This window comes from Corythoichthys intestinalis, chromosome 3 (genome assembly GCF_030265065.1).
Source record: "Corythoichthys intestinalis isolate RoL2023-P3 chromosome 3, ASM3026506v1, whole genome shotgun sequence".
Taxonomy (NCBI): domain Eukaryota; kingdom Metazoa; phylum Chordata; class Actinopteri; order Syngnathiformes; family Syngnathidae; genus Corythoichthys; species Corythoichthys intestinalis.
Window position 1 is genome coordinate 10,669,501 of NC_080397.1, and position 19,810 is coordinate 10,689,310.

Consider the following 19,810-nt stretch of genomic DNA (forward strand, 5'->3'; position numbering starts at 1 on the left):
AAACAACATTTTTGATTGAGGTCATGCAATTTTGCGTTTGGACCACATTTTGGTTAGGACATTTGTGTCTTTATTATGCAATCAAAAAAATAAGTTGCTTCAAACAAAAATATATATATATTCAAAAGAAAAATCACTTCAGTAAAAAATAAAAAAAAATTCAATTGTAGGAAAAAAGCTTTGAATGTGATAAAATATTTGAGACTCAGAAATTCGCATTCGAACACTTTATTTTTCATTCAAACTGTTTTCTTTGATTGAAGCAATCCTTTTTGTGTTTGAGCCATTTTAGAGGTAGGACATTTGTGTCTAAATCATTCAATTGCAATAAAAGTTGCTTTAATCAAAAAACTATTTTTAATCAAAGAAAAAAAATCATTTGCAAAAATATATCTTTTTTGAAAATATATTTTTTTATTTGAAATATATATATTTTTTTATTGAAGTGTCACTTTTTTTTGAAAAGCGTTCAAAACTTTTTCCACTTAAAAAAAAAGTTTAAAACTTTTTGCTTTTCAAAAAAAGTGACACTTCAATAAAAATATATATATATATTTCAAATGAAAAAATATATTTTCCAAAAATATATATTTTTGCAAATGATTTTTTTTTCTTTGATTAAAAAAAGTTTTTTGATTAAAGCAACTTTTATTGCGATTGAATGATTTAGACACAAATGTCCTACCCCTAATATGGCTCAAACACAAAAAGGATTGCTTCAATCAAAGAAAACAGTTTGAATGAAAAATAAAGTGTTCAAATGCAAATTTCTGAATCTTAAAATATTTTTTCACATTCAAACCTTTTTTTCTACGATTCAATAAAAAAAAAAAAAAAAAAGATTGAAGTGATTTTTCTTTTGAAAATATATATTTTTTTGTTTGAAGCAACTTATTTTTTATTGCATAATAAAGACACAAATGTCCTAGCCAAAATAAGGTCCAAACGCAAAATTACATGACTTCAATCAAAAATGTTGTTTCAATCAAAACAAACTTGACTCAAAAAAAAAAAAAAAAAAAAAAATTTAATCAAAGAAAAATATTTTCAAATATATTTTTTTGAGTTTCAAATTTATTTTTGCATTCAAACACATTTTATTTGATTGAAGTGACTTTTTCTTCGATTGAAAATACAGTATATATTTTGATTGAAGCAACTTTTTATTTGATTGAAGCAACTTTTTTTTTGATTGAATAATAAAGACACAAATCTAGATCCATATTTACCCCTCATTGGTTCACTTTACCCCTTTAATTTTTCTAATCTGTCTCAGTTTGCACTTTAGAAGGAGTAAAGACACGATACTATTTTTTTTTTTTAACTACCGGTAGTTATACATTCAATACTATTCATCCTGAGTACATTCTGATCATTCCCATTGTTAAGAAACATCCTAAGTTAATGGGAAATACGTCAACTTTACTGGTTTGTTGTTTTAGCTTGCTTGGAGGAGAGCAAATGTAAAAAATGTTTCGCATTGCCCCAGTCTTCCCTAGTATGAAATAAAAAAATAAATAAATAAATAAGAAATTTATCGTAAACTTTTGTGTGTTCTTTGGGGCCAATTTATTATCAGCCCAAAATTTTATCATCTCGTCATATCACAAATATATCCGGCAATTTTGTTAATTATCCCTTTATTGGTTCTTGAGTTATCTTGAACACATATTTCAGAGTTCTGACCTTTGTGACCATTGACCCCATTACCTCAAAATATAATCACCCATTTTGTTTCATATTAAACATATATATCCTGCAATTTTGATGAGAATGAGAATCATTCTTGAGTTATCTTGAATATAAACACAGACAAAAAGACCTATGGAACTGAACACTAACATAAAATACAACACAAAAGGATAACACTTACGATAACTTACAAATTTAGAGTGCTTACCTGTCGCTGGAAATTGAGAAGTCGAAGCGCCTTGAGTTCCACCGTGGCCTTGGTCCTCAAATCCGGCGGCAGGGAACCAGGCAGACTCTCCAGCTCTTGAATGCGGTGCGCGATCCGAGCCTGCAGTCTGGCGGTCATCATCAATCAACACATGAATCCAAACGAATTGATTAATGAATCCAAAATAAAAACTCTTTTTCTACCGGTATTCTCTCTCTTGTAGTATGCCCACTGGGTCCAGACCTTGGGGCTTCTGGATGGGTGTTACGCGATTCTGCTTCTGCATCTGTAGCATGGGAGACACCTGCTGGCCGGGCGGAGTGGCAACCGAGCCGCCAGGCAGGGGCCCAGCTGGCACGGCAACAGGCTGAGGGGGCGCCGGCGATGGACGACCGCCGCTGACGGGGGCCAAGAGTTTGGGGGCGCCGGCTGGATTGTCGCTGACTTGGCCTGTAGAAGCGGAGTCGTCCGTTGGTTCATTTGCACGATAAATGGCGTTTTTCAACTTGGATTTGGCGCAAATACAGTGGGGCAAATAAGTATTTAGTCAACCACTAATTGTGCAATTTCTCCCACTTGAAAATAATAGGCCTGTAATTGTCAACATGGGTAAACCTCAACCATGACAGACAGAATGTGGGGAAAAAAAACAGAAAATCACATTGTTTGATTTTTAAAGAATTTCTTTGCAAATCATGGTGGAAAATAAGTACTTGGTCAAGACCAAAAGTTCATCTCAGTACTTTGTTATGTACCCTTTGTTGGCAATAACGGAGGCTAAACATTTTCTGGAACTCTTCACAGGCTTTTCACACACTGTTGCTGGTATTTTGGCCCATTCCTCCATGCAGATCTCCTCTCGAGCAATGATGTATTGGAGCTGTCGTTGGGCAACACGGACTTTCAACTCCCTCCACAGATTTTCTATGGGGTTGAGATCTGGAGACTAGCTAGGCCACTCCAGGACCTTGAAATGCTTCTTACGAAGCCACTCCTTTGTTGCCCTGGCTGTGTGTTTGGGATCATTGTCATGCTGAAAGACTTGGCCACGTCCCATTTTCAATGCCCTTGCTGATTGAAGGAGATTTTCATTCAAAATCTCTCGATACATGGCCCCATCCATTCTTTCCTTTACACAGATCAGTCGTCCTGGTCCCTTTGCAGAAAAACAGCTCTAAAGCGTGATGTTTCCACCCCCAAGCTTCATAGTGGGTATGGTGTTCTTCGGATGCAATTCAGTATTCTTTCTCCTCCAAACACGAGAATCTGTGTTTCTACCAAAAAGTTCTATTTTGGTTTCATCTGACCATAACACATTCTCCCAGTCCTCTTCTGGATCATCCAAATGCTCTCTAGCGAACCGCACACGGGCCTGGACGTGTACTGGCTTCAGCAGGGGGACATGTCTGCCAGTGCAGGATTTGAGTCCCTAGCGGCGCATTGTGTTACTGATAGTAGCCTTTGTGACTGTGGTCCTAGCTCTCTGTAGGACATTCACTACGTCCCCCCCCGTGTGGTTCTGGGATTTTTGCTCACCGTTCTTGTTGTCATTTTGACACCACGGGGTGAGATCTCGCATGGAGCCCCAGATCGAGGGAGATTATCAGTGGTCTTGTATGTCTTCCATTTTCTAATAATTGCTCCCACAGTTGATTTCTTTACACCAAGCATTTTACCTATTGCAGATTCAGTCTTCCCAGCCTGGTGCAGGTCTACAGTTTTGTCTCTGGTGCCCTTCGACAGCTTTTTGGTCTTGGCCATCTTGGAGTTTGATGTGTGACTGACTGAGTTTGTGGACAGGTGTCTTTTAGACCGATAATGAGTTAAAACAGGTGCCATTAATACAGGTAATGAGTGAAGCCTCGTTAGACCTCGTTAGAAGAAGTTAGACTTCTTTGACGGCCAGAAATCTTGCTTGTTTGTAGGTGACCAAATACTTATTTTCCACTCTAATTTGGAAATAAATTCTTTAAAAATCAAACAATGTGATTTTCTGTTTTTCTTTCCCCATTCTGTCTCTCATGGGTGAGGTTTACCCATGTTGACAATTACAGGCCTCTCTAATCTTTTCAAGTAGGAGAACTTGCACAATTGGTGGTTGACTAAATACTTATTTGCCCCACTGTACCGTATTGGCCCGAATATAAGACAGTGTTTTTTGCATTGAAATAAGACTGAAAAAGTGGGAGTCGTTTTGTATTCGCGGTCTAGACATTATACCCATTCACAACCCTAGATGGCGCCAGAGATCATTGAAGCGAATGCTGAACTTGAGGAGTAATGTTCTGTAATGACAGATCTCAGCTACTCTCAATTTTAACCGGTTTGCATTATATTATTGCAATGTTTTTCCTTATTCAGATTTGTTTCAAGACTACAGTTACCGTTAGACCTCACTTTGATGGTGAATGCACTTTTTGCAACTTTGCTGTTTTATCACAATAGATTGGTTAATTTACATTTCAAAAACCAGAAGCCATTCATTTACGAATGTGATTGCACTTTAGTTTACATATTTGAATGTTCAGATATTAAGATTTGAATGAGGCAAAATTAATTTGGTGTTCAAAAAGTCTTTTTTCAAACTTGAGTCTTGAAAAAGAGGGGGTCGTCTTATAATCAGGGCCATCTTATGTTCAAGTCAATACGGTACATTTGGCGATCGAGCGTCGGAAACAGCTGTTTTTGGTGGAAACAACTCATGTTCTACTGTTTGCTCATTGTTAGCATTGCCACTGACATTTATCCTGGCAATATACAGACATTGCTCTTTAACAGGGAAGTGCATTATAATTTAAGGGGGAAACACACAACACAAATCTGTTACTGGCTATGTCCTTTTTATGTTAGCTTTCATTTTATGTATATGGTTATTAACTTTATTTTGTCAATATGAGGACTAGTAATCTGATGGATTGAAAGTAAAGAAATAGAAAATGGTGGTAGGTTTTAATATGTAAATTCTTCGTCATTTTTTGGCATATTGAATAAATTCTGTTATTATTATTATTAGTCTTGATTATTGTTGCTGTTAAGTGTCTGATTCGTTTTGTCTGATTTTTTAAATTGCTTTTCTTTTGTTTTATTTTTCTTATTTTCTTTCTTCTGCCATATGTCCAAAATAAAGTAGTCATTCATTGATTCATTCATTCAAGACGTGGATCCTATTTCTAGCTTTTTCAGGGCCATTGACGATGCTAGATGTCCAATCCTGTGGCGTTCAATCAGCTTTAGTTTGTCACTATTTTATCACTAGTAGATGGCCAATCCATTTGAAGTGGGAGGGTGGCAGCGAATGAACGTTTGTTAATGAAAATGAGTTGACAAATACACATACAGTATTGGAGGTATACACACTGTAAGTACATAAAATAGTATTGATGAAATAAATGTACAAAATATAAAAGGAAAATTCCCAAATAATAAAACTAAAGATAGAAATTTAATCAAAATAATAAATTATTTATAACTATTTAGATTAACAAAAATACTTTATTTGTACAATTATCTTTTAATTTTTTAGTTTCCTAAAAAATATTTAATCTATTTTTTTTTTTTACTTTGATTTATTTTTATTGTATTTTTTTAATTTATTATTTTAATTATTTTTCTATTTCTGTTTTCTATTTTGGTTCAATCATTTGCTGCAGCCCTTCCAGTTCTAACCATTTTCTTTTTGCTCGTGAGAGAAGGTATGTTCAGTTCTCGTATTTATCACAAAACGCATTTTTAAGTACATTTTGAAATGCGTGAAAATATTGTAAAATGTCTGGCAATCTGTGGAAATTCTTTGAAGCTAGCAAGGGTTAAATCAAGAAGGGCACAAATTGCATTTTCTTACATAGAGATTATTCTTGGCTGTTGCGATAGATGTCATGCTCTGCTCAAGAAAACTGGAATATAAGACAAACCACTCCAGGGAGTTTTACTACTGAGCACTAAGCATGCCTGTTTCACAATTACCGCTCATTGAAGATGACGTCACAAGGAAACTTTTTGACTGTTTTGTTTACATGCGACTGGAAAGATTCATCAACACTAAACTGAAGATGAGACTTCAAAATAAGAATTTAAAGCACACAAGATGAGACTCCAATGTTTCATCAGCTTAGAATTCAACTTTGTGGCAAGAAAGGGTGTGTGTTTCACTTCCAAGCTTTTCTTTTCATCTATTTTTTTAAGTTTTGCTCATGACGGGTGGATTTGCCATCCAAGAGATCAACATTTCATCTTTCAGATGCAGCTGGTGGCTATATCAAAGAGATTAGCGGTTGAAATACGTACCTTCAGGCCAAGGTTTGGGTGCTGCGCCTTGATTGTTACTTTGCATGGCTGGAGTAGGACAGGGGCTGGACTGGGCTGCGCCCATAGGGGCCATGGTCATGCCTTTGAAACACAACACAAGCTCAATAAGGATTTCGAAATGACTAACATAACGATAACTTTGTTGTCAGCTCAATATCTCCTAGCCATTTTTTATTTTAACTTAACCAACTGGATGCCATGACAACAATAGATGTTCAATTCATTTAAACGGAAGACCTGTTGTGAATGCTTATCTTTGAGTGCCATTGACAGTGCGAGACATCCAACCCATATTGACTGGGATGGACTAACATACAGTATAATTCAATTACATTTAAAGCATTATTATTAGTTAACCTTTTATTGGGACTATGAAAAAAAATTAAGAGTGCTATTAGTGGCCAGGACTTATTTCTCATGAAAATGCCCAGAAATCAATATGAAGTGACCCTAGATCAACAGGAAATAACCTAGACATGCCCTAAAATGAACAGAAGTGACCTGTAAATGCACCAAACTCAATATGAATGACCTAAAATCAAATTAAACCACTGCGTGGTACCCCAAGTCAAATAGGCGTGGTATCACTCTCACTGTCAAATTGTCGCCACTTCCAAAACCGTCGCCCCGAGAGGCTCCGCCTATTTGGATGTGCGTTCACATTTACAAAACGAAGCGGACTATCTGAGAAAAAGACCTCAGGTCCGTTTAAAATGGACAAAACAGTGCTAGTGTGAAAGCGCCCTTAATGACACCGAAAATGATATATTTTTTATATTTCAAGCTGTATTTCATGCTCCTGGATAAAATAGACTGCTTGGCTGTGCACAGATGCGATTGATGTTTCTTCAACTTTTGGAATCACGCACCATGCAAATGAGGGTGTCTCTAGTTGGATCCTCTCAATATATGATTATAATTCCATAATAATGCTATTTAAGGATTCACTTCACATGTTATATACTTTCAAGTGTACATGTTAGGGGTGTAACGGTACACAAAAATCTCGGTTTGGTACGTACCTCTGTGTTGAGGTCACAGTTCGGTTCATTTTCCTTACAGTAAAAAACAAAATGCAAAATATAAATGTGCTAGTTATTTATTACACACTTTTGTGCTTTGAACAATAGGAACATTAGCCTATACAAAGCTAGAATTCTGCTCAAAAAGTAGCGGGTATTTAAAGATAATCCAACAACAATTTGCCTTTCAGACCCCGCATATTGGTCAGCTTTCTTTCTGAAAGAAAGAAGAAAAAAGAAGTCCTGTGCTAAAGAGAAAAGCAATCCCAATGACAAAGATTTTAACCTGTATTTCACAAATGAAATGCCTCAATTTAACATTTTTTTTCTTATGAATGGTTTTCAAAAGCTTTATTTGGTGGATTTTCTCAAGTTAAAGCGCCACACAGAAATTAATAAATTTAATTGTGTAAGCAGGATGTGTGTATTATTCTTATTATTTAATTACGTGTTTTAGCTCATTTCAATTTACTTTATTTAAATGGGCTATTATTTATTTTATTCTGTGTTTATATTTTACAAATGTGATATAGTATTCATTAATTAGCAATCTTTGACGCTCTCTTTTTTCCCCCTGCATTCAAACTTGTTTCTCTCTCAGCGGCTGTGATTAACCTCAATGAAGTTGCTCTCCTAGCTCAGCCTTGCCTATCATTCGTCTTTGTAAGTTTTTAGTAACTTTGTGTATTGAATTTGAAAGGAAAATGTGTGTTTTGTTTTTGGCGAACTTTTTCATGAAGCTATACTGTTGAAGCTACTCACACGTTGAAAATACGATTGTACAACGTTTTAAATGTATTCATTTGGTATATTTCAGTTACCACGATTTGAGAGCTCAATAAATTGAAGAAAAGTACGCCTTATGTTTGGAGTGTTTGTTTTTGGGTTTGCTGGATTAGCGTCACTGACACACGCAGCATCAAACAGGGGAAGGGGTAAGCGCTGCCTCGCCAAGCCACTTCTGGCTGTATTTTTGACACATGAAAAATAACGGATACGTACTACTGTATGACGGAAAATTTTGTAGTGATTTTGTAACCGCGACTTTTCATAGCATGGTAAACCGTGAAGGTAACCGGCACATGCCTACACATGACCCCCCCCAGCCCCCCCAAAAAACAAAAAATTCTCCTCGGATCTACACGATTCACGTCGGTCATCCTTTTTGACTTCAAAACGGCGAATTTCGCCGAAAAGTAAGAGATTTTCATGCCTGATTGACACAGGAGGGCCGTGTCTCGTGTCAAATAATATACTCTGCCGTTGTTTTCGCGTGCGTCGCGTTGAGCCGCTTCTGGGACGCATCTAACACGCGGCCGCACTGCGACTGGTGTGCATTGGCTGATTGACTCTAACGCGCGCGTTTCACTGCGTTCTCGCAGCGGCCACATTGTCCAACGTTGACGTTTCTGGACTGTCCTACCGTGTTGGTCCTCATTATAGTAGAGAAGACGGAGTAAATATAACGTACAAAAAGAAACTGTAACCCGATTGACTCACAGCCTCGAAAAGTAAGGGTTTTATTACGTCAGAAACTCGTTTGGTACGCGTCCGTTCCGAACAGACTACCACGTACCAAAACAGTTCAATACTATTAAATGTACCGTTACACCCTTAGTACATGTATTACAAATATGAAAGCGTCCTACCTTGTGGCCTGTTGTAAGGACTCCCGCTCACCACCTGTTGTTGTTGCTGCTGCTGCTGCATTGTGGGTAGGCTCCTCTTGCCCTGCACGGCCAGTTGGAGGTTCTCAGGTAGCGGCTGCCCTCGGCCCAAGACCTTGTAGGCCAGGATCTGAGCACGGAGCTGCTGCAGCTGGGCTTGACTGAACGCCGACGGCCCACGGCCTTGCTGACTCATGCCAGACATGTTGGGTACTCCGCCACCGACCCCCCCTCCTTGGGGGTCCATTGGCATCATGGGGCCAGGCTGAGAGGACGGCATGTGGGGAGGTGTGGGTCCCCCGCCCCCCGACATGGGGCTGGACGCGTGCTCGTGTCCACCCATCGGGGAGGGATGTGGGGACATGTAGCCTGAAGTAGAAATGAGGGTTAATTACCAGTTGTCTTTTCCAAGGAATGTTCTCCAATCGTGGTCTAATGGGATTTTATAGCGGGGAGCGGGGTTGGTTGTCACATTTTTCACTCTTTAATTAATATCTTCCAATCAACAGGTTAATTATTCAGCTTAATATCCTGACTTGAATTTTAATTTTTCAAATCTTTTTTGATAATCATGATTTGTGATTTGCGTCCTTACGACTTGCGATTTATTTTTCGAGATTCGTGTTTTGTGATTCGTCATTTGTTTTCTCTTTAGTTTTAGTTTAGTTCTGACAAGTTTTTTGTGATTAGTGATTTTTCTTGTTACCTGTGATTTGCATTTGGCGATTCGTTTTCTGTGACTTGAGATTCTTTTTTGTGATTGGTGTGTTTTGTGATTTGCGATTGGTATTCTGTGATTTGCAATTTGTATTTGTGATTCATGATTTGTTTATTGCGACTTGTGATTTGTTTGCTTTAATAAGCGGGAACCGACGACTTGTGATTGTTTTTTTGTGATTGATAATTTTTGTTACCAGTGATTTGCTTTTGGTGAGTTGTCTTGTCTGACTTGTGATTATTTCATTGTTACAGGTGATTTATTTTTTTGTGATTCGTGATAGGTTTTGAGCTTTTTTTTCATTTAGACTCGTATTTTTTTTTTTTCTTTTCTGATTTTTAAGTCTTTTGCACTTCTAATTACGTTACAGGCTTGTCTGTTAACTATTCTAAAAATATTCCATGAACACAGCCCGAAAAATAAATTGCCTTTGCTAGTCTTTGAGGAAATACAGTACCCTGGCTATGCTGATCCATGGGGCTTTGTGGAGGGCCCATGCCACTGTGAAGGGACCTCATGCTCACACCTTTGATGTGACCAAAGTGCATGGCGTCTGCCATGGTTTTGTCGTTCATTCCCTCCATAGGCTGAAAAATTAAAGAGAAATCATGAAAATGCAAGCCGACCATTTCAGTCTCGACTAAAAAATACAGTACAACCTCAAAGCTGAGCATATGGAGCCCCGTTTGCTAAGTACAATATGACTAAAAGAGGAAAAACATTTTTACTTTGTGCATTGAATACATGACGTCCTGCGAGAAGTCACCCTGCGCCGGTCCCTGCATGCCGTGGGGTGCATTCGGTGTTCCTGGCCCAGAGCTGGGTCCCATCATGCTGTGGACAGAGCTGGGTGACGGGTCCGGTCCAGGGCTGGGGCCCAGGATGGGACCCGGTGAAAGGCCCGCACCTGGAGAAGGGCCGGGATGGGACATACCACCGGAGAGATCTGAAGGGGCAGACACAGACCATATGTATCACTATTATTATGTTTCTCTTCATAGAAAACTATTCCATAGCAAAAAACAAACATGAGAGCGGAATGTTTGTCTGTTGAAATGAATTGATCGTCTAGTGCAGTCAACTGTATTGAAAGATGACCATGGATGCCTGTTGTTGTTAACAGCAGGCAAATAGCTATAGACAAAAAATTGTTTTAAATTATAATTTATATAAATATATATATAAATACAATAGTAATTCTTGATTTTTAAAAATATATAATTAAAATTGAGACTTTTTTCACATTTTGCGTCATGCAGTATATTGTGTTGTATAATGGGTTGTCAAAAGTATTAAAAAGTATCTATATCATGATTACTGATAGACTGTTCTTGGAATCCAAGCAGTTAAAATTCCTGGATCTAGTCAAATTCAAAACGGCCATAATCATGTTTAAGGCACGAAAAAATGCATTACCTGGAAATATACAAGTTTTGTTTTCAAATAGACAAGGAGGGTATAATATGATGGGGGAGTTAAATTTCAAAAAGCAATATAAATGTACAACAAAAAAAGAGCTTTTGTCCTTCAATTTGTGGTGTGGACTTGTGGAACAAACTTACTGAGGACCTAAAGAAAAGTTAATTAAATTAAAAAAAGCTAATTTGAGCTTGTTAAAGAGAAGATACAAAGATCTTATTTTCTGTAATTATGGAAATGAATCATAGTATTTATGTCGAGAAAATGTTGAGATGCCAACCATTGTTCTTTAGGCATTATTGAACTGTTGTGAATTGTATTTGTTTTGTCCGATTCATCATTCAAGTTTTTTTTTTTACTTCTTCCTACTCCTTTTCGAGTCTTATGTTTTGTTTGTATTCCTGTATATCCATTATGTGATGCATGTTTTCGAAATAAATTCAATCAATCAATTAATCAATCGATATTGATGTGTCACGATCATATCAAGTTTTGAAAAAGATGGAGTTTATGAACATGAATTAACTTAATTTTAGTTAGCTTAATCTGCTGCCAGCCCTCCTACTTGAAATGTATTGGACGCCTGTCGCTGGCTGTCAATGGCAGCCAATGCAGTTAAAAAAAAAAGTTCTTTAACGATGTTGCACCCTCCCACTATCAGTGTTGTTAATAACGGCGTTAGAATATAACGGCATTACTAACGGAGTCATTTTTTTTCAGTCGCGAGTAATCTAATTAATTACTTTTTTCATCTTGGCAACGCCGTTACCGTAGCTGAGGCGGGAAAGGCGTGAGTTACTATGTTGGTTTTATGGTTGGTTGAATGACGCGAGAAAAGTCAGAGAGAGACGGACTCACGGAGACGAGAGAGCAGAGCAGGAGTGGGGAGGAGGCAAGGAAGTTGTGATGCCGTAGCAAACGCGATGCTAGGTAGCTCCAATAATACCTGACTGTAGCCGATAGCCTACAAACTACGGCCACATTATGCTACGGTAGATTTCACATAATACAAACTAGATCCAAATGACAGACACGGCGGCATTAGCAAGATGTATAAAAAACTAGATGCGTTAGTAAAAAGCCACCATTTTAAAGCAGTAGACTTTTCAGGAAGGCTCTGTTGTAGAGAACCTTCCTAGAGAACCTAAGTAACGTTTTATCTAAAATGCTCCTAAATTGACAAAATCCTGACTTAAATCCATCTTTAAATGATGAACCCGTTTTAAAACTTACACGTCGAAAGTAGACAGAAGGGAAATAATGCAATAAAAGGAGCAATGTTTAAAACGGTTGATTCACAACATTAAATGACTTCCACACATGGCGAAGGTTTTCTATCCAGTTATCGCAATCTCCGCAATACCCCCCCAAAAAAAAAAAAAAAAAAAAACATGAAAATTATCCCCAGTTACTTTGCCAAGTAACTAATTACTCTTACATTCAGTTAACTGAGTTACTAACACCATTACTTTTTGGGAGAAGTAATTTGTAACTGTAATTAATTACTTTTTTAAAGTAAGATTAACAACACTGCCCACTATTTAGTTTATCACTAGTAAACGTCCAATTCATTTGAACGTTTCATTCGCTGACATCCTCCTACTTCAATTGGAGTGGACGTCTATCGCCGTCATTGGCAGACAATGAGTTAAACAGTGTCTGACCAAGCCATGATAGCAATTACTTAACAGTCAAGTGAGTATGCAGTAATTTATTAGTGAAAGGGTAAAAATGTTTATTTTGTCAAAGCGTGGTATCTGTACTGTATCGGCATCCGCCGATACAATAGTATATAATCGGTATTGAGAGCCAAAAACGGTTATCAGTGCAAATAATTAAGCCACAAAAGAACAGTGTTCTGATTTGATGAAAACAGGTGAGTCGGAGAAACGATTTCCAAAGAAAAACATGAGCATCCTTCTATTTTGCCCACATTCCAGGTTTTGTTTAAGCTTCATAGAATGCATGCCAATCTTTCACCACAAACAAAAAATGTAGTGAAGCTAGCTTGTTGTATCTACTAACGCCAGCACCGTTAGATTTTGCTCCCGGGACTGTTCATAACAAGGTAACGCTGGAAGCGCACTCTTGATTGGGTCATGGTTCCACCCGCTTCCCCCTAAAAAGATGGCCATCATGGCGGAGTGATAACGTCATTTGCGGGATCAAACAAAGTCAGGACAGCGACTGAAGCTCCAGGTAACCTATTTAATATGTCAAGTACGTTCGGGCCTTTAGAGCAATGTTTTCTTTTGAGTCAAATACTTGCCCAAAAAACACCCCCCCAATTCTTTTACCTCCCCCTCCTTCTTGTACAGCTAATAGCTAAGCTAACGCTAGGCTAGGTGGCTAACATGCTAGCTGGTTCTGGTTCTCCTCTCTCTCTCTCTTGCTCGCTCTCTTGCTCTCTCTTCCAAAGCGAGTAGTCCGCGTCAGAAAAGTTTTGACAGCTCCGAGATGCAAACACGCTTAAAAAGATGCCTCAGACCGTGACAGCCCCCCGCATCCGCTACGTGAAGATCATTTACCTCTCGGTCGTAGCGAAAGTGGAACCAGAAGCAGAAGAAATATTCGAATGTTTCTCTAAAATATGACCGCAGTCGTCAAGTTCACTCCCACTTCTTGCTGTTTTGCTGACATATTTAAAGTTGAGCTCAGTGACTGCGTCTCCCATTGGCCGGATTTACAGGATGTCCCGCCTTTTTCCACGCCTATTGGCTACTGTGCCTTGACGATCATCGCGTTCTCTTTAATGGGCGTGTTTTGTAATGTACTGTGAAAATGTTGTCACTTTGCAGTGAAGCGTAGTGAAAAAGAGGGTTTAAAGTGATAAGTCAGACTTTTGCATTTAATATTTTAAGATGTGTTTCAAGCATCGAATTGTTTTTAAATAATTTGAAACACGGACAAATGTTGTTCAGCTCCTAGTGTGAAGTCTTTACATTGGCCATAAGGTGGCGGCAACACCCAACTGTTCCACCTGATCGGTGTCTTTTTATGGTAGTGTGAAAGTGCCTTACCAGTTTCATTGGTTGCGCACCAAACCTATTTATTCGTATAAAAAAAGCAATGTTTCTTATTTAACACACTGGTTGTCACTGACTATGATACTGTAGATGAATTAAAGTTGCTTTAAAAACAGCTATTTTATTTTGACCCCACATAACGTTGCTATATTACCATTTACAAGTTAAAACACTCAAACTTAAAAAAAAAAAAAAAAAACTTTTGTGTTTTCATAAAATATCTCATTGACTGCCATAGACGGCAATAGACGTCCAAAACTAGATTTCCACTAATCACCACTAATAGACGTCCAATCAATTTGAAGCGTATGAACAAATTCGGTGCCACCCTCCCACCTCAAATGGATTGGACGTCTAGTGCCGTCAGTGGGTGCCAAATAGTTAACAAATACAGTGATGCCTCGTTTTTCGCGGTTAATGGGGACCACACCCCAACGCGAAAATTCAAAATCTGCGGCGCTTATTTACATTTTAAAAAATATTATTTTGGTGTGTTCAATGTATTCTGATTTAAAAGCATTGGAAAGAGATACATATATGACATGTCCCACCAGTATAATTTAAAAATATGAATGTATATGTATATTTTTTATAAATGGTTTTTAAGCACTGTAAATGTAATAATTATGATATTAATGAGATGTATGTAAAAGAAAACAATGATTTTTACATCTATACATGCATCTATCTTAACTTTTTAAAAACAATCTGTATTTAATTATTATTATTCTTTAAATTAAAAAAAAAATCCACGATGTACTAAGGGCGTGAAGTTCGAAGCGCGATCACTGCAGATATAATATAATGCATTGGAAGTATACAAAAAGTACAAAAAAATAGTATTGATTAAAAAGAAAAAAAACTAACAGCTAAAAAGCAGAAAATCCAAAAATGGAAAAAAAAAACCCCATAAAAAATGAATAAAAGAAGGCATTGAAAATTGATTAAATATGATCTATATTAAATAAATAAATGAAAAATAATTGAGTAGGAATTTATTAATAAATGGCTGTCAGTTGAACCACTGCTGTCAATGTCAGTGATTGAGTTATGAATGAATGAATGAATGAATGAATGAATGAATGAATGAATGAATGAATGAATGAATCGGGACAGAACTTGTGAGCCACCCCTACAATGTGACAGTGCATATGGCGTAGACTAGCAAAACGTGGGAAAATCCTGTCTTGACGGGAAGCACGAAATAATGAATTAGACGGCTACCTCAAAGCCGCAAAATTGCAACCCTTGGTTTTGACATTCAAAACGTTCCACCCTCACTTTGAATATCTCGGCTCAATTAACAATAGCATTTTATGTTAGATCTCGACGTCCCTCTCTTATTAGTTTGTCCTCACAGGAAGCGGATGTAAATGCTAGCCAAATGGGTAAAACCGAGTCACCTCATGGGTCCTCTCAGGCCCAGCGAGCCAGGAAAAGACTCGGCCGCATTCATTTGGCAGTGAAAGGCCGGTGCGGTTGCGGCTTGCCAGTCACCTTGAAAAAGACTCCGGTAGACCAGTCAGTGGCGTGACGATATATTTGAATTACCAGGTTCTTTAAAGGCCACTGCACTACCAATGGAATTAATGTCCATTATTATCTCATTCACTTCCATCAAAAGTCAACATAATTCAAGCGGGAGGGCAGGAAAGACTTCAGCTTGACTGGTGGGAGTATGTGCGCCATTTAAACTCATTTGCGGCCAGCAATGTGTGATGTATAGAGAAAAAAAATTAGTGATATGGGCCATTTTATATGTTATGATATGATTCATATATGTTATGAAAAATGATACAATTATGTATATATATATACAGTGAGTAAAATAAGTATTTGAACACCTTGTGTTTTTGCAAGTTCTCCCACTTAGAAATGATGGGCAAGTTTGAAATTTTCATTATAGGTGCGTGTCCACCGTGAGAGACAATCTAAAAAAAAATCCAGAAATCACATTTTATGATTTTTTAAACAATTTATTTGTATCATATTGCTGCTTATAAGTATACGTATTATAAGTAATTTTTGGTACAGTAGCCTTTGTTTACAATTACAGATGTCAAACATTTCCTGTAACTTTTCACCAGGTATGGACAGACTGCAGCAGGGATTTTGCACCACTGCTCCACACAGATCTTCTCTACATCAATCAGGTTTCTGGACTGTCACCAAGAAACATGGAGTTTGAGCTTTCTCCAAAAATTCTCTTTTGGGTTTAAGTTAGAGAGACTGGCTAGGCCCCTCCAGAACCTTGATATGCTTTTTACAAAGCCACTCCTTGTTTAATCTGGCTGTCTGCTTCAGGCCATTGTCATGTTGAAAGACCCAGTCACGACCCATGTTCAATGCTCAAACTGAGTGAAGGTGGTTATTCCCCAAAATCTCACAACACATGGCCCTGGTCAACCTTCCCTTAATACAGTGCAGTTGTCCAGTCCCATGTGCAGAAAAACACCCCCAAAGCATGATGCTACCACCCCCATACTTCACTGTAAGGATGGTGTTCTTGGGATTGTACACTTCATTTTTCTTCCTCTAAACACTATGAATGGAATCAAGACCAAACGTTCCATTTTGATCCCATTAGACCACATGACTTTCTCCCGTGGCTCCTCTGGAGCATCCAAATGGCCATTCGCAAACTTAAACCAGGCCTGGACATGTGCTGGTTGAAGCAGGGGAACCTTCCAAGCCATGCATGATTTTAAACCATAACGTCTTAGTGTATTACCAACAGTAACCTTGGAAATTGGGTCCCAGCTCCTTTCAGGTCATTGACCAGCTCCTCCTGTGGAGTTCTTAGCTGATTCCCACCATTCCTTGAATCATTGAGACCCTACGACGTAGATCTTGCATGAAGCCCCTAGTCCGAGGGAGATTGACAGTCATGTTTAGCTTCTTCCATTTTCTAATAATTGCTCCAATAGAGGATCTCATATCATCAAGCTGCTTGGCAAATGCCCCGTAACTCTGTCCAGCCTTGTAGAGGCCCACAATTCTGTCTCTGTTATATTTGGACAGCTCTTTGGGACGTATGGGGTGAACAGGTGTTTATCTGCAGTTAACTGCCTCAAACAGGTCAAAGTCTCAAAAATCCATCTCCACCCCACATATTTAGAAGAATAAGTGGAGTGGAGGGGGACTTTTTATAGCCGACTAACAGGTCTTTGTGGCTCGCAATTCAAATACTTATTTGCAGCTGTATTATACAAGTAAATTGTTAAAAAATCAACCACTGTGATTTCTGGATTTTTTTTAGATTGTCTCTCGCAGTTGACAAGCACCTACCATGAAAATTTCAAACCCGCCCATCATTTCTAAGTGGGAGAACTTTCCTCATTGTATAAAGTGTTACATAGTGTTATATTTATATTATGTTTTTTCTCCCACTCACTTTATATTTGAGTTGACCGTAAACTGGCGTTGACCAATGATAAACGGATGAAGCATCCTGAAACTATCCAATGTAAACAGAAGCGGCACAGTAGCATACATATTTTTGCTCAAATGTAAAGTTTAGGTGCTAATTTCAATTGAGAATAATGGTGTGAGATTGTCAAAATTAGACTTCTGGCACTGTCAATGGCAGCCACTGAGTTAAGAACGGATAAAGGGATTAAATTTAAACTTGCAGAATATGTTTGTAACACAAAACAAAAGAGGTGGTTATTATAATTTTTATAATTTCGGAGTAATGAGGATAAAGGTCACAGTTTTGTTTTTGTTTTTTTGGTCTATGTTTGATTAGATATTTGTATGATTGAATGGTAGCTACCAACCCTCCCTAAAGGTATTTAATTATCTACTAATTGTGTTTTTGATTTAAGACTACTGTATGTTTAATTAGCATAATAGCTTTAATATTACATTTATTACTATGGATATTGGAACGAATTGTGTTGTCTGTTTGAGTTATGCGTGTTGCTATTTTCAATTGTCCTGTATGAATTACTCATGCACAGGTGGAAGTGGGAGCCAATTTGCTAATAAGGACATCTTGAGGCCGAATGTTGGTACTACCAAATGTAGTCAGTGCAAATTTACCGTCATCTACTGGCCAAAATGTCCTCTGCAGGAATTGGTCTATTCAAGGCAATGAAGACGGTAGACATGAACGTCAATAGGTACTTTCGTTGTCAGTCATTTTGACTGACAGGGTCATAAAAATCCGGTCATAATCTATTTTTACCCATAACATAAATTTAAAAAATGATGATAATGACATTGTGGTGACCCTTTGTTTGGCATAATTCACCTGCCGTACTTGTGTGGCCATTTGGCCGAGCGCGTTACCGGCTATGACACAGTAACGTGACAGAGACACTTAAGAGCCGCGCGCGTTCCGGCTTGAATAGAGAGTTCACAGAGAGCAGTAGAGCTACAGCGGCTGGACACAGCAATTCGAGCTAACAAGACTCTTAACATTGCATACCGCTTCAACATATTCAATAGTATTTAGTTTTCATTCATTTTAAATTAATATTCTGTCCGAACAAGCTTAACCTAGAATCCACACCGTGCCATCATCACACATCAAGCAGATGAGGTTACATATGGAACAATGATATTAACAGTTCACCTGCTGTGGCCTGAACGCAGTCTCACACTTTCCTCCTGGTGCGCATGGACTTGAATTGCGTGCCCGCTTGTGCAGTCCCTCTTTTTTCACCTCTTTTATCAACACCATCGTCGTTTTGGGGCTTTTTGAAGAAACTTCGGACACTCAGTTGCCTTGACATTTTTCAGAGTAAGGCCAACGACGTCATGCATCAAGAGAGACAATAGCTAATTAATATGCTCACTCGCCACCCTGTGGTCTGGGGTGTGAATTGCAACCTGTCAAAATGACAGATGGACTTCAGTTTTTTCCGTCACCGTTTTAAAAAATCGGTCAACGACGGAAAATATTCAGTTCACGCGACCCCTGATATATATATATATATATATATATATATATATATATATATATATATATATATATATATATATTAGGCTGTCAAACGATTAAAATGTTTAATCGAGTTAATCACTAATTAAAAATTAATTAATCGTAATTAACTGCAATTCAAACCATCTCTAAAATATGGCATATTTTTCTGTAAATTATTGTTGGAATGGAAAGATAAGACACAAGACATATATATATACTGTCAACATACTGTACATAAGTACTGTATTTGTTTATTATAACAATAAATCCACAAGATGGCATTAACATTATTAACATTCTTTCTGTTAAAGGGATCCACGTATAGAAAGACTGGTAGTTCATAAAAGATAAATGGTAGTACAAGTTATAGTAATTTTATATTAAAACCCCTCTTAATGTTTTCATTTTAATAAAATTTGTAAATTTTCAATCAAAAAATAAACTAATAGCTCGCCATTGTTGACGTCGCCGAGCGGTGACGTCGCATGCTGTTCTTCCACAGTGTCTTTGCCTACGTAAGGTAGTGATTGAAATTAGGAGTGGGAACCTCTTGGTACCTCACGATATGATACGATTTGCGATACAAAGCTTATGATAACGATGATATCACGATAAGGCGATACAGCGATTATCGATACATTGGTCAGGAAATCATCTCAAGATATTCTACAAAACAACTAATAAACAGAAAAACAAGTTTCTGTTGTGAATTGGATTGAGTTTATCCCGAGTAGACATCCAATCCATTTGAACTGGGAGGGTAGCAGCGACTGAACATTCATTCATTCGCTGCGATTGAACGCCTATGGCCGTAAGTGGCAGC

The 19,810-nt window shown here is 37.8% G+C and overlaps 1 protein-coding gene across 1 annotated transcript in view; it reads right to left on the minus strand.

Moving 5' to 3' along the window:
- smarca2 (SWI/SNF related, matrix associated, actin dependent regulator of chromatin, subfamily a, member 2) overlaps positions 1 to 13,667 on the minus strand; it is a 65,763-nt gene extending 52,096 nt beyond the window's left edge. Inside the window, exons 1-7 of the mRNA XM_057831062.1 lie at positions 13,560 to 13,667; positions 10,341 to 10,558; positions 10,070 to 10,199; positions 8,877 to 9,263; positions 6,185 to 6,286; positions 2,104 to 2,350; positions 1,901 to 2,027 (exon numbers count right to left, since the gene is read on the minus strand). Coding sequence (XP_057687045.1) covers positions 1,901 to 2,027; positions 2,104 to 2,350; positions 6,185 to 6,286; positions 8,877 to 9,263; positions 10,070 to 10,199; positions 10,341 to 10,544 — 1,197 coding nt within the window. The 5' untranslated portion in view covers positions 10,545 to 10,558; positions 13,560 to 13,667. The remainder of the gene's footprint in view (positions 1 to 1,900; positions 2,028 to 2,103; positions 2,351 to 6,184; positions 6,287 to 8,876; positions 9,264 to 10,069; positions 10,200 to 10,340; positions 10,559 to 13,559) is intronic.
- Positions 13,668 to 19,810: the final 6,143 nt, after the last annotated feature.